The 23,987-nt window shown below is 47.7% G+C and overlaps 1 protein-coding gene across 1 annotated transcript in view; it reads left to right on the top strand.

Annotated features, from left to right (window-relative positions):
- Positions 1-23,987, top strand: part of LOC119970380 (transducin-like enhancer protein 4) — a 315,711-nt gene that overhangs the window by 203,930 nt on the left and 87,794 nt on the right. Inside the window, 3 exon segments of the mRNA XM_038804901.1 lie at positions 4,606-4,758; positions 4,760-4,790; positions 8,533-8,549. Coding sequence (XP_038660829.1) covers positions 4,606-4,758; positions 4,760-4,790; positions 8,533-8,549 — 201 coding nt within the window.

The raw sequence follows: 23,987 nt of genomic DNA, 5'->3' as shown, positions 1-23,987 counted from the left end.
TCTGGGGAAACTGAAAGATCTGAAGGTGGATAAGTCACCTGGACCGGATGGACTACACCCCAGGGTTCTAAAAGAGATAGCTGAGGAGATTGTGGAGGCATTGGTGGTGATCTTTGAGGAATTACTGGAGGCAGGAAGGGTCCCAGAGGACTGGAAAGTGGCTAATGTAACACCCCTGTTTAAGAAGGGAGGGAGTCAGAAGACGGGAAATTATAGGCCGGTTAGCCTGACCTCGATCATTGGTAAGATTTTAGAGTCCGTTATTAAAGATAAGATCGCAGAGTACTTGGAAGTGCATGATGAAATAGAACTGAGTTAGATCTGTTAGAGTTCTTTGAGGAGGTAACAAGGAAGTTAGGCAAGGGCGAACCAGTGAACATGATTTATTTAGATTTCCATAAGGCCTTTGACAAGGTGCCGCATAGGAGATTGTTAAATAAGTTAAGAGCCCACTGGTGTTAAGGGTAAGATCCTGACATGGATAGAGGATTGACTGACTGGCAGAAGGCAGAGAGTGGGGATAAAGGGGTCTCTTTTAGGATGGCAGTCGGTGACTAATGGTGTACCTCTGGGGTCGGTGCTGGGACCATAACTTTTCACAATATACATTAATGATCTGGAAGAAGGAACTGAAGCCACTGTTGCTAAGTTTGCAGATGATACAAAGATCTGGAGAGGGGCAGGTAGTATTGAGCAGGCGGGCTGCAGAAGGACTTGGACAGGCTAGGTTAGTGGGCAAAGAAGTGGCAGATGGAACACAATGTGGAAAAGTGTGAGGTTTGGAAGGAGAAATGGGGGCATCAACTATTTTCTCAATGGGAAGATGCTTTGGAAATCAGAAGGACAAAAGGACTTAGGAGTCCTTGTTCACGATTCTCTTGAGGTTAACGTGCAGGTTATGTCGACAGTTAGGAAGGCAAATGCAATGTTGGCATTAATGTCAAGAGGGCTAGAATACAAGATCAGGGATGTACTTCTGAGTCTGTATTAGTCTCTGGTCAGACCTCATTTGGGGTATTGTGAGCCGTTTTGGGCCCCGTATCTAAGGAAAGATGTGCTGGCCTTGGAAAGGGTCCAGAGGAGGTTCACAAGAATGATCCCTGGAATGAAGAGCTTGTCGTATAAGGAACGGTTGAGGACTCTGGGTCTGTACTCATTGGAGTTTAGAAGGATGAGGGGGGATCTTATTGAAACTTACAGGATACTGCAAGGCCTGGATAGAGTGGACGTGGAAAGGATGTTTCCACTTGTAGGAAAAACTAGAAGCAGAGGACACAATCTCAGACTAAAAGGATGATCCTTTAAAACAGAGATGAGGAGGAATTACTTCAGCCAAAGGATGGTGATTCTGTGGAACTCTGCCGCAGAAGGCTGTGGAGGCCAAATCACTGAGTGTCTTTAAGACAGAGATAGATAGGTTCTTGATTAATAAGGGGTTCAGGGGTTATGGGAAGAAGGCAGGAGTATGTGGATGAGAAAAATGTCAGTCATGATTGAATGGCGGAGCAGACCCGATGGGCTGTGTGGCCTAATTCTGCTTCTATGTCTTATGGTTTATTGTTGGATTGAGTTAGAAACTAAACTAATCATAATTATTTTGCTATCTGAAATTTATAATTAAAATAAAGCGATTCACTGCTTTAAATTCCCCGGTTTACTGTCTGTGATAATATTTCAATAGCATTGTTTCTTCTGCTGCTTCCTGACATTGCTGTTATTGCACACTCTTGACTGGGTGCCAGATTTAAGCAACTATTGAAAAGGAAAAGTCCATGCCACAGAGATCACTGCATCTTTGTGGACATCTTTCTGTGAAATCAATGGCGAATGCCATTGCTTCATCGTTGACAGCAAATTCTGGGCCAATATTCCCTTAGAGTTAATTTCTAGATTAAACATCCTTTTTACCTCGTATATCTTGTTAAAGAAATAATTATTGCAGTTTGTTCCAGTGAAATAAATAGTCACATTTTCAACTAAATTAAATTATGCTACAGCTCATTGAAGCTAATGTACTAAAGCTAATATTGAAGATTGATTTTTAATATGTAGTCAGATTCGCTTAAATGTACAAGTGTATTGTCATCCTAATGTTGACGAAAGAAATCCTAATATATTTGGTATTCAGGCCTTTCTATATCTTCAGTAATGCACAAACTAATTGTGATTATATTTTATTACCCCTCTTCCTGACCCAGCAACATCAGCCAACTATCTGCCCACCAGTTGTTAGTACACCACAGAGCTTGATACTGCTCTGGCTGAGGTCAAGCGCTCAAATACTAACCTCTTGAGGGCTTTTCTATATGTTGCCAGTGTACTGGTAAAACAGACTTTAAACTCTTGTCAATGCAGTTACTGGTGCATGCATCATAGTCGCACTCAAATAAACCTGTCACAACATAGACTCACCGGGCAGCAAAGAGTACAAGGGCAGGCCTCTAGCTTTTATTTGAACAGCACTAAACGTGCACAGAGTACGCAATTATTTCAGCATTATTGAGCAAGCCTAAGGACCTGAACCTCGGTTACATCAGATTTTCTTTGGTAATTTGCTGAAGTACTGCTAAGGACACTCTGAGGGCTTTAAATAGTAGCTGCAGTCATGTTCCTTTCTGGGTTATTTAATCCACTGTTCTCTTATGCAGTGAATGTTGAGACGGTGGATTTTGTAATACATGCCCATTTCTTTAGCAAATTTGCTTTCGGAGGTGGGGGATTGAGGCCTATTTTTGTCAGTATCTTGAGTCTCCCTTCAGTAATGTGTCTTTTGCTTCATTTAGAGTTCTTTGAATTTCATAGCACTGGAATCCTATTCAGCATATCATATCAGTTGACTCAAATTTACTGGAATACTCCTTTATTTTTAGTTTGTGCTGTTATTTGCATGACAAACTGCTTGCATTTTTAAAATTAAGTTTGAAATCTTTTCATTTTTAATCTGAGTCTTTTAGTGCTTTTAAAACTGCAGTGTTTCTCACAATCCTACAATTTTAAACTGGTTACATGAATTACAATTCCAAATCAGTCTCCCACGAATCATGTGTCTTCTAGCTTAACAATGGAAATTGAAATTCAAAATATAAGGCTGGGAAAATAATATACAGTCTACCCACCAAGCTCGGCTAGATTTTACATTTTGGGGTTATTTAACTTGTCGCAAGTATAGGGTGAAATTCACCCAAAACATGACTTGGGGCTTGACTCAGCAGAAATAATTTTAAGTCCGTTTTGGGGGTGTTTGGTGGGGTGTTTCTCGGCAGCTGCACACACTGTCCTCAACATTTCCAGGTGCAAAACTTGTTTTTGGCCTCACCCACTGTGCACACGACGTATGGGACTGGCGCTGGGTGCAAGGCGGTGGGAGAATCACGCCATACCTTCAGGTTCTTTGCTAAACTGCCTTCCATTTACTTTGATGAACATCTGCATTTGTCTGAGTTGGATCTGTTTGGGTGTTAATGTATCTGTGGATTTAGGTATTGGATCATTAAAATGCATTTATCACTCCCAACTTTCAATTAATTATTAAACAGAAATAGTAGTCTAGCTACAGTAGTCTAGCTTCAATTGTCTGGTATGTTTAAAAAAAATAGTGATTCAAAATTGCAGATGCAGTGTGAAGGGTTTTTATATTGTCTAAAACAACATGCAATGTCTGCATGCAATGAATATTTGTCCATGGACGTTTAGGCCTCACTATTAAATCGCTCCGAAAATGGGCAGGAGAGGTTCGGGGCAATAATTAGAATCCGGGAAAGCACTCTGAACCTGCTATGTATGTGCCCTTGTCATTTTTATGGAATACTTAATTAACATATTTAAATTAAAGCTTCCACCATGCAATTGGCAACCACATTTAAATGTTCTTGTTGCTGCATGGGCTCCCAGGGCTCAGAAAATTTGACAGTAAAAGAGGGGTGAGAGCTGCTGGCTTAGGGATTTTAGTGCCTTTTACAGCTCCCCTTTAGGATCAAGTGAAGCAGGAGTGCTCCACTGGCCTGATAGTCTTTAATTGCACCTTTGCTGATCTTGGCTTATCGCTATGCTTGCCAAACACACTGTCATCAGTGACCTCTCCAATAGAATCTCTCACTCCTTTCCTTCTGATTGCCGTCTCTTCTTCCTCCTACTTCCCTGCCCTATTGCATCCCAGTCTCTCGCTCCCAAGTTATTTCTCCCCCACACTGTACTTGGTGTGGCCCAAACTAAGCCCTGCTCTCTGGCACCCACGTCCCAGTTGCTGAGGACTGTTACCAATGGTTTTTGGCTATGGCCTCTTGCCATTAGTTTTCTTGTCTGTCAGCCCACCAGCCTAGTGAATTTGCTGGCAGCTGGATGGTAAAAGGGGAAAAAAATATTTTTTCCCATTAAATTTGACACAACTTCTATGTCCTCGGCCTTTTCAGGGGTTTGCCCCTCACCATAAGTGCTGGGCCTAAGTCTGTAAGAAAATGGGAAGTCCAGTCATAAAGATATTACTGCTTTAATTGCACAAATACATTTTTAGTAATTATGCAAGTGAATACATGTACTTTTTCCAATTCCTTGTACTTTACCTACTTTCTTCATACATTATGTTCATACAAGTTAATTTTTCCACAGCAGCAGCAACAGCTACAGGCCCAGCATCTATCCCATGGTCATGCACTTCCAGTACCTCTCACCCCACACCCGTCTGGACTCCAACCCCCAGGAATCCCATCAGTTGGAAGCAGTGCAGGACTATTGGCATTATCAAGTGCAATGAAAGATGAGAAAAAAACACCATGACACAGACCACCAAAGAGGTAAAGAATGCTTGAAAATTGCAATTGATTTAAAACTGGTGATTTAGAAATGGGAGCTTGGTTGCTAATCTTTTCTTTCTATCGGAACATAGGAACAGGAGTAGACCATTCAGTCTCTCAGGCCAGTTCTGCCATCCAGTTAAATCATGACCAATCTGGATCTTAAATCTATCTATTTGCCTTAGTTCTGTTCCATTAGTATCCTTGCCTAACACAAATCTAACAACTTTGTTTATAAATATTTTAATTGAAACTGTCGTTCTTTCCCTTCTGTTAGAAACTGTTAGCATTTAAAGAGAAATCTGTACACCCAACAATCAACCAACGGAACTACAACACAAGATTGCACGTTTTTAAACAAAAACAAACTTTACTGTATTTACAAATTACGCAAAGCAAACACTCTATACTTAACACTACAGTTTATAATTATTTATGCTGTGAACTCAGTTCTACCTTTTACTCCCGCTCCTACCCCCAAGAATTCCCTTGTACATTACAACATTCTTGAAGGTTCATTCACATTTTTAGGAATCGACCCAAAAGGTATGCCATAACTGGCTGGAATTCACTTTAACTCTCCCCAGTTTCCAGCTATCCTATTAGTTAAAATTCTACAGGGCCCTTCTGTAGATTTTAGGCGGCACAACTTTCACCTTTTCCTTACAGAACTCATGACTATGGATGCCCCAGGTCCTTGTTGCCGGCAGATACCCAGCTGGTCATTGTAGATTTAGCAGCAGGTTAGAGCAAATCTTTCCGTTACTACTTCTGCACAAAATCCAAATTGAACTCCTTGCTCCTGTCAGAAAATATATCCAAGTTATTTTGCATAATGTATCTTCTACCCTCACAACTTGTCTCTATAATAGTGTGCCATGATCTGTAATGGTCGAACAAACATAAATAAATGATTTTATCTTCAACACAACTCTTTGAATCTCCAACCCATCTGAATAATTTATCTATAATGGAGTTTTACAAACCTCTTTTGCAGAATTTCTTTCTGTTAGCTCCTTTTATGATAGACAACCTGGTTCCACCCAGAGGTCCAGAAATGGGTCATCCATTGTTTAATTTTTTTTCACTATCAACACTGTCCCTGCAAAATAAACAGAGATTAATTAAACCTCGGTTTATTTAATATGCCTTTGCATTAGGGTTCGTTTACTGGGCTTTTCACTTTATCTTACATTTAAAACCTTAATTCCTAAAACTATATTTTAAAACATGAATTATTAACCAGATTTTTGCAACACATCTCATTTTTTCACTGCAGTTCTTAAGGTTAAGAACTAACGTTTTGAAGTTGTAATACATTATTTTATTAAAGACATCCAAAATATGGAAGGTTGTCTTGAAAAAGCATTTGAGTAAGTATTAAATACAGCAAAACTTGAGACCATCAATATAAAATAATCATCAAGAAATCTAAGCAACTTCTTCACCCAAAGAATAATGAGAATGTGGAACTCTAAACCGGGAGCACTTGAGGTGAATAGTACAGATGTGTTTAAGGGAAAACTGGATAAGCATTTGACGGAGAAGGGAATGGAGGTTTATGCTGAGATAAGGAAGGATGGGAGGAAGCTTTTTTTTTCGTGCTTTCTCATTTTGTGTAATTCTATGGTTAAAAATACAAATAGTAGGTTTTTTGACTAAGATAGATGAGCTAATTTATTTTCAGCCATGCAATTTTACCATCAGTATCGCTTGTTATTCCAACTAGAGAGCAATTGCATTATATTCAGCGTTGCACATCATAGCCAACCTTATCTCAAAGAGCGGGAGTAAAGTACTAGTTAATGCCAAAGAGGAGAATTCATGTATATTCATGTAGTTTGGATGAACCATGAATAAAACACTACAAATTGATTAGATTAGTCAATCTACAATTCCTCCAGATAAATTGAGAGAGAATTCTATAACTAAAATAAGGCATGTTTATTTTTTTCTGATGAACATTTGAAAACACATGTAAAAAACAGTTTTCTGTTCAATCTCCTTATCTTGTTATTTAACTTTTATTTTTTTGTTATTGTGCAAAATAATAGTTTTTTTTCATAGCCAGAGCACTTTTGTTGCCCATAATCGCAATGAAGCACCTGATTTGCCACGTTAAAGCAATTTCACAGCCTCTTTAGCCAACATGGTTGCCTCTGATGGGAAGGGAACTATTGAAGATAGTGTAAATAACCTAATGTTCATGCTCCAGGAAGGCATCAAAATCATTCTGGAGGGGCAGGAGGTCGCTTTTCAGGGAATTTGACAGAACAGGTTGCCAATGGTGAAACTCGATGATTCCAAAAGTGGCACTTGCATCGAGTCAACCGATCGTGGTCTACAGATGTGCTGAACGTGCTCATTCTATTCTTTGTACGACAGCTGTTCACATTTGCCATAATTGTCCAGTATGAGGCACTGGAAGGATCTGCTTAATTTTATTCATTATTATTACGCCTGCCGGTTAGTAATGGAAACTTATTCACTCGCAAAAGTGTTTAATTGGAAATAACGTTGTCGTGTATGATTGTGGAGTTACCCGCCTGCTTTCTTTATTAACCCATAGATATAGATACAAGGATTGGTTTAAAAGGTAACAATTGTTCAGGAAACTTGAAAAATGTAACAGTCTATAACATTTTAAGTACAAGGTATGATTTCTTGCATATCAAGTTATTCTGTTGATTCATGAAAATTATGCATTGCTTCAGTGAAGCGTCTACTACTGTATTTAGATTGACTTCAATAGGTTTCTGTTAAGAGTATTAGTCAGAAGACAAAATAATAACTGCAAGTAAATATCATTACACTATGTTTTCCTCTTGCTTCAACATGCTTAGTAGATATAATGCCAAGTTCATGCTTGCTAGCAGGACCCAAATGGTTTACAAAAATGTGGTTATGTTGTTTGACATTCAAAACCACAAATTTAGTGGAATCACAAAAAGCAAAACCATGCCCATTTGTAGGTTTTACAAATTCTTATTAGATTAAAAAAAACACACTTGCAGATTGTGCAGTAGTACAAAATATCCTCACCTTTATCCCTTTCCATTGTTCCCTTTATTTCCTCTTTGCTGTGCACATCCATTTGTTGCACTCCATGGCTCCTTTAAGATCACCGCTTGACTATGTATGCACATGAATTAAAGGAACCACTCTTTTGCATAACCCATTTGAATCTTGGTTTGTTGGAACAGGATTTCTGCATAATTGCACATCTATGAAGCTCGAGGGAACATTGCCATCTACAATACTGCAGTAGCCTTGTCTGTCCTGTCACAAGTTTGATATTATTGCATTACTTATACTTCTTATGGAATTTGCAAATAACAATTGTGGGCCCAATTTTAACACTGCAGGTGGATGGGTTTTGAGCGAGTCAAAATCTTATCCCATGTACCTGGGAGGATGGGAGAAGCTACAGATTTTATCACTCCTCCTCAACCCCCAACTCTATTTTTGAGTGGTACTATGTTTGGTTAAATGAGGCATTTAACACAAGAATCAGAACAAATATTTATTTACACTGCACCACCTTGAAGTTAGTTCTGGGCTCACATTGATGTAAACTGATTATTGTCAGGTAGCTAGTGAATGGCACAAATTGATGATGATGATAACAGTTGCTTGTTTTTACTCCAACCCCTCCCCATCCTTTTCAACCTACAATTTTTCCTTGATCTGTACATCCTTGCAACCTCGTTCATTTTTACTGATGTGGCTTCCGTGAGAACAGACAGAGATTCAGTAAAGGTAAGTTTCAACTATATTTTATTCCACAAAAGGGATTAAAAAATAAGATCTGTTGATGACATCTTGCTTCTGCCGGTTTCATTATATCTTCCCATATCTTCTGATATTGCCATTGAATTATATGTAACTAGAATGCTTTGGTCAGCAGAATTATAAATGTTAACTTTAAAACAGTGCCTATAGACATTTTTATGTAAGGTGAAGTTTCAAGAAACTGATGGGGCGTGATTCTCCGCAAATGCGGCGAATCGTAAAGGCTGTCGTGCAACTGGCCGTGTTTCACGGTAGCCTCCGCGCCCCCTCCCGGGACCCGATTCTCCCCCCCCCCCCCGGGTGGGGCTAGCAGCGGGGCCCCGCGAAGCACGGCATCGCGGCCTTAGCGACCGTCGCTAAGTCTGCGCGCCAAGCGTCACGCCGGCTGACGCACACGATGACGTCAGCCGCGCATGCGCGGATTGGACGGCTCCAATCCGCGCATGCGCGGGACTGTCATCTCCCTCGGCCGCCCCGCGGACTGATCCTGCGGGGCGGCGGAGGGAGAAAGAGTGCGTCCGTTACGGATGCACTGCCCGTGATCGGTGGGCACTGATCGCGGGCCCATGCCACGGCCGTGCCAATCGGGGCCCTGGATGCCCAGAACAGGCATGTTGCGGCCGTTTTTACGACGGCAGCAAGCAGGTGTGTTTGCTGCCGTAAAAACGGCCGTAAAGGCCTGGGAACTCGGCACATCGGCCTGGGGAGAATCGCTGTTCGCCGTAAAAAACGGCGAGCAGCGATTCGTGTCATGGGGCGGCTGTGGGGGGGGGGGGGGGGGGGGCAGAATAGCGGGAGGGCGGGAAAAATGTCGGGGACGTCCTCCCGCTATTCTCCGACCCGTCATGGGCAGCGGAGAATCGCACCCATGGTTCCTCAATGGGAAGTTCATGATCACATAGCACCAACTCTTTTGTTTTTAGTGTACCACCTCACTGTTGGCCCATGTTAGTGTGAGTGGGAAATAGGTTCTTGTTCTTCATGCCTTCGAGGTTGGACCATGGGAACTGGGGAAGTTTAACATTGTGAAAGATGTGCACTTAACCCTTCTTAGGTTTTAATGTGCCAGTGGAGGGAGAGCATTGAGCAGCTGCTGCCAATGACACACCGTAAAAACACCTAAAACTACTACTTTATTCTGGGCGGAATTTAATGGAAACATTTCTAAGTTAATTTATGGCGGGTTTTGCAGGGATTTTCTTGCCTGCCCTACTGGCGAGTTACCCACTGCTATCAAATAATACGTAGGGCGCAATTTTCCGGCCTTGTTACACTCCTGCTCAAGCAAATCGAGGCCGGTGAACAGCAGGAGAGGCCAAATCGGCAATCGGGTAGAGAATTGATTCTGATGCCCAAATCGGGGCCAGCGCCAGTTTGATGCCAGTCAGCCAAGCTCTGCCACCTTGGAAATGGCGTAATTGCTTTGTGCAGTGCATGCCATTGCACGGTGTTGGCACTTCACCGGCAGGCCCTCCCATGATGCGCCGACCCTGATGGGCCGTGTTCCCTGTGTTCTCAGTGTCGGGAACCCGGCATGACGGCTGCGGGCTGTGTCCCGCTCCGCCACACTTGGCCGGGATCCGTGCCACTGGCCGGATGGGAGGCTTCTGTGAGGGCTGGGGAGATTGGTGGTGGGTGGCCAGTGGGGTCGCGGATGGCGGGTTAGGGCCACGCAGGGTTGGCACCATGTTGTACGGCGCGACCGCTGCAGGTTGTCAGCTGCGCGCGTGCACGGCCAGGGACCCGGCTATTCTTCGGCCATTTTCGGCGTGGGTGCCAGGAGTTTCACCCGGTGCCACTGTTAGCCCTTTACCTGTCCCAGAATCAGTGAGGGGTAGCACTGATTTCTTGGTTGTCAACCTCCATGAATTCTCCATTCAAGCCGGCACTTAGCCACAGAAACAGAGAATCCAGCCCAAGATCTGCGCCAGGCGGCGAACAGATTGCGATGTAACCAGACTGCACTCATAGGCAAAATTAAGACTCCTTTTCAGAAACGTGAGCCTGGTGGAAGGGCTTCTGGGGGGAGGTGAGAAGCCCTCTCTGCACGCAGGCAAAGAGCCCGGGGGCGCTGTGCTTCCTGACCCCGTGCTTGGCCAGGGATAGGGGACCCTCTACTGAGGTTGGTGGAACCTCCGTAGGGGTGGGCCGCCATGTGAGGGGCCCTGGGAGGGGCGGATGAGGAACCTGGGGCAACTGCTCACTGCATCACTATGCCAACCCCTGGATCATTTGTACCTGTTCCTGCCCATATACCCCACCGACCACACCTAAGCCCCCAAGACTGCTGAGGCTTCTGGCTGTGCTGCTGAAGGTTATTGCTAATAGGGAATTAGTAATCATGATTAGGTCAGCACTTCACACACCAAAGTGTATTCCCATGGGTGGCAGGCCATAAAGCATGTGGGAGTCATTGCTTAGCATCTCAATCACGCCTTGATGCCTGGATACTGTGCCAGAATACTGCGGGAGGCAATACCATACGTGCAGCAGCCAACATCCGAACACCCAGGGACACAGCTCCGGGGGACAGGCTCACCGCCAGAGGGTGGGTGAGTGCATGGGGAGGGGCCAGTGTGCGGTCCGGTTGACATTGTGACTGGGTGTCCGGGGTACAGGTTCTGTGACGGGGCCTGCTGCGGTCGGGTGTGTGCGGGAAGGGGCGAGGGGTGGGTAGGGTGGGTGGGGGGAAATCAGTGGGGGATTGGAGTGTCCTGGGGTGGGAGCCACCACTGTTTGTCAGTCTGACACCCTCTCCCACCTCTTTACTGATATGGAATGCTGTGACAGGGAAGCAGAGGTTGCCCTAGTGATGCTGGTGCTACGCGATGCAGCCGGATGCCGGAGAAGGCGGTGGTAGCAGCATCTACAGATGCCCGAGGCGGCAACCCATGTGCCGTACCGCACCACACACCCTGAGGACCGGCCATTCATCAGGCTAGGGTAGGACCCAGAGTGGGAGTCCCACGACGACCCAGGCTGTGCAGGCACCGCTGGTCCTTTGAACAGATGACTGACAGCACGTGCCACAAGAGGCACCACCTCAACTTGGAGACGGTGTGGCACCTGTGCCATATCCTCACAGATGTGGCACTACTTGGAGAAGGAGGAGACCAGCTCCCGGTGGCCATCAAGGTTAACGCAGCCCCGAAAAGTTACGCCTCAGGATCACTCGAGGGCTCGAGCAAGGACCTCTGTGGCATATCATAGGCCACAGCCCGCACGTGCACCAGCAGGTCACGAATGCCCTGTATGGTCGGGCAAAAGACTATATCGTGTTTGACATGGACCAAGCCCAGCAGGCTTCCCATGTCGCAGGCTTCTCCGCCATTGCCGGGATGCCCCAGGTCCAAGGGGTCATAGATGCCACGAATGTTGCCCTATGCTTACCGGGCCATCTGTGGGTGCCCTACGTTAACAGGAAGGGGTTCCATTCCCTGAACATTCAACTCATCTGCGACCACCAGATGCACAGGCAGCACGGTAGCACAGTGGTTAGCACTGGTGTTTCACGGCACCAGGGTCCCAGGTTCGATTCCCAGTTTGCGTCGCAGTCCGTGCGGAGCCTGCACGTTTTCCCCATGTCTGCATGGGTTTCCTCCAGGTGCTCCAGTTTCCTCCCACAAGTCCCGAAGATGTGGTTGTTAGGTGAATTGGACATTCTCGGCGGGATTCTCCCGTACCCGGTGGGGCTGAGGGTCCCGGTGGGACAGAATGGCGTGAATCCTCCGCACCTTCAGGGGCTAGGGCCGCCCCGCCAGCCGGCGTGGAAGGCCTTTGGCGCCACGCCAGCTGGGGCCGAAGTGACTCCGCCAGCCTGCGTGGGTCTGCGCGGGAGCGTTGCTGACGTCATCCCCGCGCATGCGCACGGGAGGGTTCACCTACGCGTCGGCAATTGCGGAGGCTGACACGGCCAACGCGTAGAAAAGAGTGCCCCCACGGCACAGGCCCGCCCGTGGATCGGTGGGCCCCGATCGCAGGCCAGGCCACCGTGGGGGAACGCCCCAGGCCGGATCGTCCTGCGCCCCCCCCCCCCCCCCCCCCAGGACCCCGAAGCCCGCCCACGCCACCAGGCCCCGCAGGTAGTGGACTTTGGTGAATTCATACTGTATTGTAATTCACACTGTATTGTATTGGTGAATTCATACTGTATTGTAATTCACACTGTATTGTATTGCATAGTATTATGTCCTTGTGGGCTCTGTCTGTGAGCTGTTGTGTGGCTCTGCCCATAGGGGGAGATGAGGAGCTTGTACAGGGCTCAACCCTTGGCTCCGCCCATGGCTCCGCCCATGGCCCCTCCCACTACCGGAAGTATAAAGTGCTGCAGCCGTGAGCCTGCCCTCAGTTCTTCAGGTCGCAGGCAGGCTCAGTTGTAAGACTATTAAAACCACAGTTTACTTCCAATCGTGTTCCGAGTGAATTGATGGTCACATCAATTTAATAGTCTTAGAAAACTTGAAGAAAACTACTATGGAATCAGCCCTCAAACCTGACCGACTAGAACTCGACCCGCAGGCTGCAGAGGCGAAGGAAATCTTCCTACACTGGCTTTGATGTTTCAAGGACTAACTGGCTGAATCAAGCACATTCGAGACTACAGAGGAGCAGAAACTCAGCCTACTGCACGCACGGGTGAGCCATCATATCTCTACACAACTCAATTGTACCACCACATATACTGAGGCCCTTGCTACGCTCGACTTATTGTACGTGCAGCCGATAAACAAGGTCTGCGCGCGGCACATTTTCACTACCCGCTGCCAGCACCCTGCAGAGTCGCTGGAAGACTTACTGCGCGACTTAAAAGCCCTTGCTCGGGACTGCAGCTTTCAGGCTGTAACGGCCTCCCAGCATATGGAACTCGCTGTCCATGATGTATACGTTGCAGGGCTCAGGTCTAACTATGTGCGCCAGCGATTACTTGAGAAAGGGGCCCAGAACTTGGAGGACATGGAGGTCCGCAGTCTAAACTCATTCCCCGCGGACCAGTAGACCCCATCGTGGGTCCCCGACCAGCGACTGCCCCAGGCCTGCGGCGCGCGGCCACCCATCCACTATGGAGCGCCAGGGTGCCATTTTTGTGGCCAGCCCCAACACCCATGGCAGCACTGCCCGGCCCGCAATGCGACCTGCAGCAGCTGCGGTCGCAAAGGACACTATGCCTGGAAAAATCGAAACTTTCTAACTCCCCCGCAGTCCAGAGCACTCGCCTCCCCAACTCGCAGGCCCGCAGATCCCGTAATGCTGCAGCGTGTCTGCCGACTCCGCCTCCGACCGACACGTGCGACTCATGGGGGCCGCCATCTTGGCAATCCTCCCCCACGCGGCCGGCCATGTGCGAGTCATGGGGGCCGCCATCTTGGACGCCATCTTCCTCGCCGCCCGCAAGGTGCGATCCACGGGGGCGGCCATGTTGGATGCCATCTTCTTCATCACCGACACGTGCGATCAACGGGGGCCGCCATCTTTGCCATCAGCCGAAGTTCACCTCGACGACTACGACCTCAGCGGACAGTCATCACAGGGCCACTCCAGCACTGCTGATCGAGCCGCCGACTACCCGCAACTCAATGCAGTCACGTTGGACCAGTCGCGTCCGAAGCACCTCCAGAGCTCGATGATATCCTTTCAAATCAACGGGTACAGGACACCGTGCCTCTTCGACTCCGGGAGCACCGAGAGTTTCGTACATCCTGACCTGGTAGGATGGTGTTCGCTCCCTATCTTCCCTGCACGGCAAACTATCTCCCACGCCTCGGGCTCGCACTCGGTCCACATACAAGGTTGCACCGTCGCGACCCTAACGATTCAGGGCGCCAGCTACTCTAATTTCCAGCTGTACGTACTCCCCGACCTCTGCGCCCCACTCTTACACGGGCTCGATTTCCAATGTAATCTTAAGAGCCTCACACTCAGCTTCGGCGGACCCCTACCTCCACTCACTATCTGCAGTCTAGCGACTCTAAAAATCGACCCCCTTCCACTCTTCGCTAATCTAACGGCTAACTGTAAACCAGTAGCCACTCGCAGCAGGCGGTACAGCCTGCAGGGTAGAGTATTCATCAGAGCCGAAGTCCAGCGGCTCCTACGTGAGGGAGTCATAGAGACCAGTAACAGCCCCTGGATAGCTCAGGTGGTGGTCGTCTAGACCGAGGAAAAGTTCCGGATGGTGGTTGATTATAGCCAATCCATTAATCGGTTCACGCACCTCGATGCGTACCCCCTCCCCAGAATTGCAGACATGGTAATTCAGATCGCCCAGTACCATATATTCTCCACGATGGATCTGAAGTCTGCTTACCACCAGCTCCCAATCTGCCCGGTGGACCGCCACTACACGGCGTTCGAGGCAGATGGCCGCCTCTTCCATTTTCTCCGGGTCCCCTTTGGCGTCACTAATGGGGTCTCGGTGTTCCAACGAACAATGGACCGAATGGTGGACCAGTACGGTGCGGGCCACGTTTCCGTGCTTGGACAATGTCACCATCTGCGGCCATGACCAGCAGGACCACGATGCCACCTCCACCGATTTCTCCAATCCGCCCAGAAACTCGATCTCACCTACAATACGGAGAAATGTGTTTTCCGCACTACCAGACTAGCCATCCTCAGCTATGTCGTGGAAAACGGAGTCCTGGGCCCCGACCCGGACCGTATGCGCCCCCTCTTACAACTCCCTCTCCCTCATTGTCCCAGGGCTCTCAAGAGGTGCCTGGGATTCTTCTCTTATTATGCCCAGTGGGTGCCCCAGTATGCGGACAAAGCCCGCCCACTATTTAAGACCACACTTTTCCCACTGTCAGCTGAGGCCCGCCAGGACTTCAACTGCATCAAGGAGGACATCGCCAAAGCCGCCATGGGGGCGGTGGATGGATCCGTCCCCTTTCAGGTGGAGAGCGATGCTTCAGAGGTAGCTCTCGCCGCCACTCTGAATCAGGCAGGGAGACCAGTTGCCTTCTTCTCCCGAACCCTCTCCGCTTCAGAACTTCGACACTCCTCAGTCGAAAGGGAAGCTCAAGCCATTGTGGAAGCCGTACGGCACTGGAGGCACTACCTCGCAGGTAGGAGGTTCACCCTCATCACCGACCAAAGATCGGTTGCCTTCATGTTTGACAACTCACAAAGGGGCAAAATTAAAAACGATAAAATCTTGAGGTGGAGGATCAAACTCTCCACCTATAATTACAACATCATATATCGACCGGGGAAGCTCAACAAGCCCCCAGATGCCCTGTCCCGCGGCACATGCGCCAGCACGCAAGATGACCGCCTGAAGGCTATCCACAATGACCTCTGCCACCCGGGGGCACCCGGCTCGCCCACTACGTTAAAGCCCGAAATCTGCCTTTCTCCACCGAGGAGGTAAAAACCATCACCAGGGATTGCCCGATCTGCGCGGAGTGCAAACCGCACTTCTATAGACCAGACAAGGCCCACCTGGTAAAGGCTTCCTGGCCCTTTGAACGCCTGAGCATCGATTTCAAAGGGCCACTCCCCTCGACCAATCGAAATGTGTATTTTCTTAACGTCATCGACGAATTCTCCCGCTTCCCCTTTGCCATCCCGTACCCCAATATGACCTCCCACACCGTCATCAGAGCCCTGCGCAGTGTCTTCACCCTGTTCGGTTTCCCCAGCTACGTACACAGCGACAGGCGTTCGTCCTTCATGAGCGACGAGCTGCGTCAGTACCTGCTCGACAAGGGCATCGTCTCGAGCAGGACTACCAGCTACAACCCCAGGGGGAACGGGCAGGTGGAGAGGGAGAATCGACGGTCTGGAAGACCGTCCTACTGACCATCCGGTCCAGGAATCTCCCGACCTCCCCCTGGCAGGAGGTCCTCCCCGACGCACTTCATGCTATTAGGTTTCTCCTATGCACCACCACCAACCAGACCCCTCACGAACGATTATTTGTTTTCCCTTGGGACACTACCACGGGGGCTTCGCTCCAATCCTGGTTGAGGAGACCGGGCCCGGTTCTCCTCCGGAAGCACGTCCGGACACACAAAACAGACCCGCTAGTAGAGGGAGTGCTACTGCTTCACTCGAACCCCCACTACGCCTTTATTGACTACCCCGAAGGCCGTCAGGACATCGTTTCCCTCCGGGACCTGGCGCCTGCAGGATCCACCACCACCGCCGAGGGACCCCTCACACTACACCCCACCCAACCCCCTGCGCCCCCGCGCCTATAGGTTCCCTGCCTACGCTCTGCGCCCCCGCGCCTATAGGTTTCCTTCGCGTGTCGCACCGGTCAGGAATGAAGCTCGGACCGAAACACCTCCAGAGTTCATCCTCATTCCCACACCGATCGTCACCACCCAGCCACCTGAAGAGGCTGCAACTCCGGTGCTCCGCCGCTCCCAAAGGACGACTCGGCCACCGGACTGGCTCAACTTGTAGACTCGTCACCCCCGCCGGACTTGATTTTTTTACAGGGGGTGAATGTGGTGAATTCATACTGTATTGTAATTCACACTGTATTGTATTGCATAGTATTATGTCCTTGTGGGCTCTGTCTGTGAGCCGTTGTGCGGCTCTGCCCATATGGGGAGATGAGGAGCTTGTACAGGGCTCCACCCTTGGCTGCGCCATGGTTCCACCCATGGCCCCTCCCACTACCGGAAGTATAAAGTGCTGCAGCCGTGAGCTTGCCCTCAGTTCTTCTGGTCGCAGGTAGGCTCCGTTGTAAGACTATTAAAACCACAGTTTACTTCCAATTGTGTTCCGAGTGAATTGATGGTCACATCAGGGACCTAGTCTAATTGACACCGGTGGGACTGGCAAAGAACCAGCGGGACTTCGACCCATCGCGGGCTGGAGAATCGCAGGGGGGGGGGCGCTGTGAGCGGCCGCCGACCGGTGCGCCGAAATTCCCACCGGTGCCGAAGGATCGGCGGCCGGTGGGGGCAGGGTTTACGCCGCCCCTCCGGCGATTCTCTGACCCGGCGGGGGCCGGAGAATCCCACCCTCTGAATTCTCCCTGTGTACCTGAACAGGCGCCAGAATGTGGTGACTAGGGGCTTTTCACAGTAACTTCATTGCAGTCTTAATGTAAGCCTACTTAATGAATGAAAATGAAAATCGCTTATTGTCACGAGTAGGCTTCAATGAAGTTACTGTGAAAAGCCCCTAGTCGCCACATTCCGGCGCCTGTCCGGGGAGGCTGGTACGGGAATCGAACCGTGATGCTGGCCTGCTTTAAAAGCCAGCGATTTAGCCTGGTGAGCTAAACCAGCCCCAGCTTATGAAATAAAGATGATTAAATTAAAAGATAATGCATGTGTGTGACACTTCCCAGGGAGCATCCACGACATCCTGAGGCAGTCGGTCATCCCTGCCCTCTTGAAGGAGCACCCCAGGATGGACGGCTGGCTCTTGGGGGATGCGGGATATCCGCTGAGGACCTGGTTAATGGTCCAGTACGGAGGCGGGAGACCGAAGCGGAGACCCAATACAAAGAGGCCCATGCAGCCACCCGGGGTATCATTGAATGGTACATTGGTCTCCTCAAGATGCGGTTCCAATGCCTCGACCACTCCGGAGGTGCCCTTCAGTACACCGTTTGGAGGAATGCCCACTTTGTTGTGGTTTGCTGTGCCCTCCACAACCTCAGCGGGGCGATGAGCTGGAGGTTAGTGACAAGGAACATGGTGGCCACCTCCAAGGAGGAGGAGGGGGACAGGGATGAGGATGATGATGAGGCGCCAGACCAGTAGGGGCTGGGAGACACGGCCGGAGAGGAACATGAGGCCTAGCCGGAGGGTGCTGGACAGGCGGCAGCAGTGCTAGTCCGGCAAACCAGGAAGGCCCTCATACTGGCCCGATTTTACCTAGCACGTGGCATGGTTCATCGTTGCATCCTTACCCACCCACCCATTTCCTACCCTCCCAGGGTATGTGTCACATCACTCGAGGGTGCTGGGACTGTGTCAGCGGGACACTGTCAAGGGGTACTGTCGAGGTCAGGGGTTGTGATGGCAACCAGAGAGCTGGGCGCTGGTGCTCCTCAATTTATTCCATAATCTGGCCCCTGTCTGCTCGTTCACACCCGTCACCTGCATGCGGTGATGCATTACAGAAGAAAGTGACAGAGGCATCTTCTGGTTGTGCACAAGGGTGTTTATTGTTCAATGCAGGTCCTCACTCTCCCGTTGGTGCAGTCTCCCCCTCTACCTACCCCATCCCCCGCTGCCCTCAGTGATTCTAAATGTGCTTGGTCCTCCTAGCTCTACCACTACATCTTGGTATCACGCCAGGATGCACATCTGAGGAGGAGGCATCCGGCTGCTTAACTCGTCCTGTGGACCTCAATGCCCCTGGCGGGCGTCCCCTGCGGGCTCATGTGAGGCTTTTGAGTCGAGTAGATCCCGGGGGCGGGGTCTCCTAGCTTATTTCGACCACGCTGCGCCACGGCGATCTGCTTGTCAGCTGCAGCGTGGCCATAAAATTGCGCCCATAGTGTTGATGTTTGCCCAGATGTGTGCCCAAATGTAACTAAGTGTGACTGCTTCTTTGAGAGGTGACTTATGAAAGTGTAAGTATAGTTAAAGAAAGAAATTGAATTTATGAAGCAACTTACCATTGTCTTCAAGGCCTCCCATAGTGATTTATTATCAATTAACTATTTTCATGACTTTATTTTAGATGAAGTTAAATAGGCAAATGTAGTTGTGCCTTTCCAGGTACAACAATGATATGAATGACCAGTTCATCTATTTTTGGTAGTTGAAAGGGGAGTCTTAATGACTGGAGAATTTACTGCTCAGTTCGACATTTAAAAAAATTATTTTATGGGATGCGAGTGTCACTTGCCCAACCTGGTTGCTGTTCAGAAATGGCAGTGAGCTGCCTTCATGAACCACTGCATCCATCTGATACATTTGCACTACAGTACTTTTAGGAAGGGAGTTCCAGGATTTTGATGCAGTGATAAGTGAAGTCACAGTGATATAGTTATAATTCAGGTTGATGGAGGAGAACTTGCAGGTATTGGTGTTCCCATGTATCTATGCCCTTGTCCTTCTAGGTGGTCAAGGTCATGGGTTTGGAAGATGCATTCAAAACAGCCTTGATGGGTCGTTGACATGCATCAGGTATATTGCACAATCTGCTGCCAGTGTGTCGTTGGCAGATAGAATGGATGTTTACATCGGTGAATAGGGTGCCAATCAAGCAGACACCTTGCTTCCTGAATGTCATTGGAGCCACATTCACTTGGGCAAGTGAAGAATATTCCGTCACACTCCTGGTTTGTGTCTTCTAGATGTTGGACAGGCTTTGAGAAGTCAGGAAGTGAGTTACTTGGCACAGAATCCCCAGTCTCTGACCTGTTCTCATAGCCACAGTGTTCATGTGGCTAGTCCAGTTCAGTTCCTGGTCAATCGTAACCCCCAGGATGAAAATGAAATGAAACTAAATGGATGTTCATAGTGGGGAATTTAATGCTGGTAATGCAATTGAATGTTATAGGGAGATGGTTAAATTCTCTTTTATTAGAGATGGTCATTGCCTGGCACTTGTGTGATATGATTGGTACATGCAACTTCAGCCCAAGTTGGAATGTTATCCATGTCATGTTGCATATGGACACCGACTGCTTCAGTATCTGGGTAATCATGAATGGAAAGTAACACTGCAATCATCAGCGAACACCCTTATTTGTGACCTTATGATGGAGGGAAGGTTATTGATGAAACAGCTGAATGTGGTTGAGCTGAGGACATGATTCTGAGGAGGTCTTGCAGTAATGTCTTGGGACTGAAATTATTGACCTCCACTATCACAACCCGATTTCTGGATTAAAATGCAGCTTTGAAAATGTTGTTTTAGTACAATGAATTGAAAAATGAAATGAAAATTGCTTATTGTCACGAGTAGGCTTCAATGAAGTTACTGTGAAAAGCCCCTAGTCACCACATTCCGGCGCCTGTCCGGGGGGGCTGGTACGGGAATCAAACCGTGCTGCTGGCCTGCTTGGTCTGCTTTAAAAGCGAGCGATTTAGCCAAGTGAGCTAAACCAGCCTCAATTGGAGGACCAAAATAATTGATGGTATAAAATTAGTGGTTCATTCATGAGAATTGGGCTGTTTCAGGTTATTAATGCATGTATTTTCTTTTGGTGGTAATTTGATCACTATTTAAATAATATAGAATGATCTCCAATACTGGAAATCATGTTTTTGTGATAGCTCAAAATTCGTTAAATGCTTATATCATGTGTAAATTAGTTTTTAAGTAACCTCATTAGTAATTTTGATCAGAAGATAGCGATGGAGCGAGGCGACTCTCTGTGAGCTCTCTCCAACATATCCACTTTTTACTTAACTTATACTTGTTTCACCTACATCAGACTCCTATTTATTGACTACAGCTCTGCCTTCAACACCATAATCCCAGTCAAGCTCATATCAAAGCTCCAAAACCTAGGACCTAGCTCCCCACTCTGCAACTGGATCCTCGATTTTCTGACCAACAGACCACAAGCAGTAAGAATGAACAACAACACCTCCTCCACAATAGTCCTCAATACCGGGGCCCTGCAAGGCTGCATACTTAGCCCCCTACTCTACTCCCTGTACACACACGACCGCGTGGCAAAATTTGGTTTCAACTTCATCTACAAGTTTGCTGACGATACAATAATAGTGGGCCAGATCTCGAATAACGACGAGTCAGAATACAGGAGGGAGGTAGGGAACCTAGTGGAGTGGTGCAGTGACAACAATCTCTCCCTCAGTGTCTGCATGGTATGAGCTGGTCATTGACTTCAGGAAGAAAAGTACTGGAGACACCCCTGTCAGCATCAACAGGGCCGAGGTGGAGATAGTTAGCAGTTTCAAATTCTTCGGGGTGCACATTTCCAAAAACTCCTGGTCCACTCACGTCGACGCTACCACCAAGAAAGCACTACTTCAGAGAGTCGTGAAAACTGCCCAGTCCATCACACGAACCTGCCTCCCATCCATTAACTCCATCTACACCTCCCGCTGCCTGGGGAAAGCGGGCAGCATAATCAAATGGCCCATCCGGCTTACACACTCTTCCAACATCTTCCATCGGGCAGGAGATACAGAAGTCTGAGAACACGTACGAACAGACTCAAAAACAGCTTCTTCCCCGCTGTTACCAGACTCCTAAATGACCCTCTTATGGACTGACCTCATTAACATTACACCCCTGTATGCTTCATCTGATGCCGGTGCTTATGTGGTTACATTGTATACCTTGTGTTGCCCTATTATGTATTTTATTTTATTCCCATGTACTTAATGATCTGTTGAGCTGCTTGCAGAAAAATACTTTTCACTGTACCTTGGTACATATGACAATAAACAAATCCAATCCAATCCATTTGCAAGAAAAACAGGAAGACTGTGGATAGAATGGGTTACTTTAAGACTAATACACTTCTGATGTAGAAAACTAGGCTGTGAAGGATAGAACTGGAACCCGATCTGTACACACTTTAAAAGCTTTTATTTACAGAAATACATATTATGAACATGCAACTCCAAACCCAATTGCCATAGTTTCAGTCTGTCTGTATGTATCAGCACCCAGGTGAATAACCTATTAATACCCACCACCTGAACATAATTAAATGCTGACTACCATTATATCAAACAATTAGCATTTCCCCTTATCTCTAATTAAATAAAAGCTTTGTTTGGACAGCCAAAAGCTTTGAAAAATCAAAAAAACTTCTGTACAAAGCAATACACTGAGAGATGCTCCTCATTTTCTTTATGCATGTATTTCTTTTAGTGAAACAATCTGACAGTTGGTGGTTTGATTTCACCCATTTAATTTTAGAGATTTCCTTTGCTTCAAACTGTCAACATCAGCCTGTAAACTCTTCTCGCTCATTCTTTTCGGAGAACGTAAATTAATCATGGCAGAAAATTTCCACTTACTTTCTGTCAATTTTCCACCATGTCCAAACAGATTTTAGTTTTATATCTGAATATTTTTTCTTAGTTTCTAAACTTCACCTTTACACATCCATCCCCTACTACCATGCTCTGATCAATGAAGTCAAGTACTGAGGAAAGAAACAGAAACCTCAATCTTTACACACTTTATGAACTTTTATTTGCAGAGATGATTATTACAAATGTGCATTCTCAAAACCAAAGGCCACAATTTCAGTCTGCTGCTATGTATAGGAGCCTGGGTTAATGTCCATCAAAATCTTCGATGTCTATTCAATTAATACAGTAAGAAGTCTTACAACACCAGGTTAAAGTCCAACAGGTTTGTTTCAAACACGAGCTTTTGGAGCACGGCTCCTTCTTCAGGTGAATGGAAAGGCTTGTTCCAGAAATGTTTATATAGACACAGTCAGAGATGCCCCGGAATGCGAGCACCTGCAGGCAATCAAATCATCAAAGATGCAGAGAGAGAGGTAACTCCAGGTTAAAGAGGTGTGAATTGTCCCAAGCCAGTTCAGTCGGTAGGCCTCTGCAAGTCCAGGCTTGTTGGTGGGGGCCGAATGTAATGCGACATGAATCCCAGATCCCGGTTGAGTCCGCATTCATGCGTGCGGAACTTAGCTATAAGTTTTTGCTCAGCAATTTTGCGTTGTCGCGTCTCCTGAAGGCCTCCTTGTAGAATGCTGACCCGGAGATCAGAGGCTGAATGTCCTTGACTGCTGAAGTGTTCCCCAACTGGAAGGGAACAGTCCTGCCTGTTGATAGTCGCACGATGCCCGTTTATTCGTTGTCGACAACGAATAAACGGGCATCGTGCGACTATCAACAGGCAGGACTGTTCCCTTCCAGTTGGGGAACACTTCAGCAGTCAAGGACATTCAGCCTCTGATCTCCGGGTCAGCATTCTACAAGGAGGCCTTCAGGAGACGCGACAACGCAAAATTGCTGAGCAAAAACTTATAGCTAAGTTCCGCACGCATGAATGCGGACTCAACCGGGATCTGGGATTCATGTCGCATTACATTCGGCCCCCACCAACAAGCCTGGACTTGCAGAGGCCTACCGACTGAACTGGCTTGGGACAATTCACACCTCTTTAACCTGGAGTTACCTCTCTCTCTGCATCTTTGATGATTTGATTGCCTGCAGGTGCTCGCATTCCGGGGCATCTCTGACTGTGTCTATATAAACATTTCTGGAACAAGCCTTTCCATTCACCTGAAGAAGGAGCCGTGCTCCGAAAGCTCGTGTTTGAAACAAACCTGTTGGACTTTAACCTGGTGTTGTAAGACTTCTTACTGTGCTCACCCCAGTCCAACGCCGGCATCTCCACATTATATTCAATTAATAGGCACCTCTAATTATATTTGTTTGTGAAAATATAGCTTTAGACAATGTTATGTCTTTTTAAAAAAAAATTGAAGCAAGAAACTTTTAGGTTGGGATTCTCCGAGCCCACACCGGC

This window comes from Scyliorhinus canicula, chromosome 8 (assembly GCF_902713615.1).
Source record: "Scyliorhinus canicula chromosome 8, sScyCan1.1, whole genome shotgun sequence".
In the NCBI taxonomy this organism is placed as follows: domain Eukaryota; kingdom Metazoa; phylum Chordata; class Chondrichthyes; order Carcharhiniformes; family Scyliorhinidae; genus Scyliorhinus; species Scyliorhinus canicula.
The sequence above is the reverse complement of the archived record's forward strand: the minus strand, read 5'-3'. Positions and strand labels throughout refer to the sequence as shown.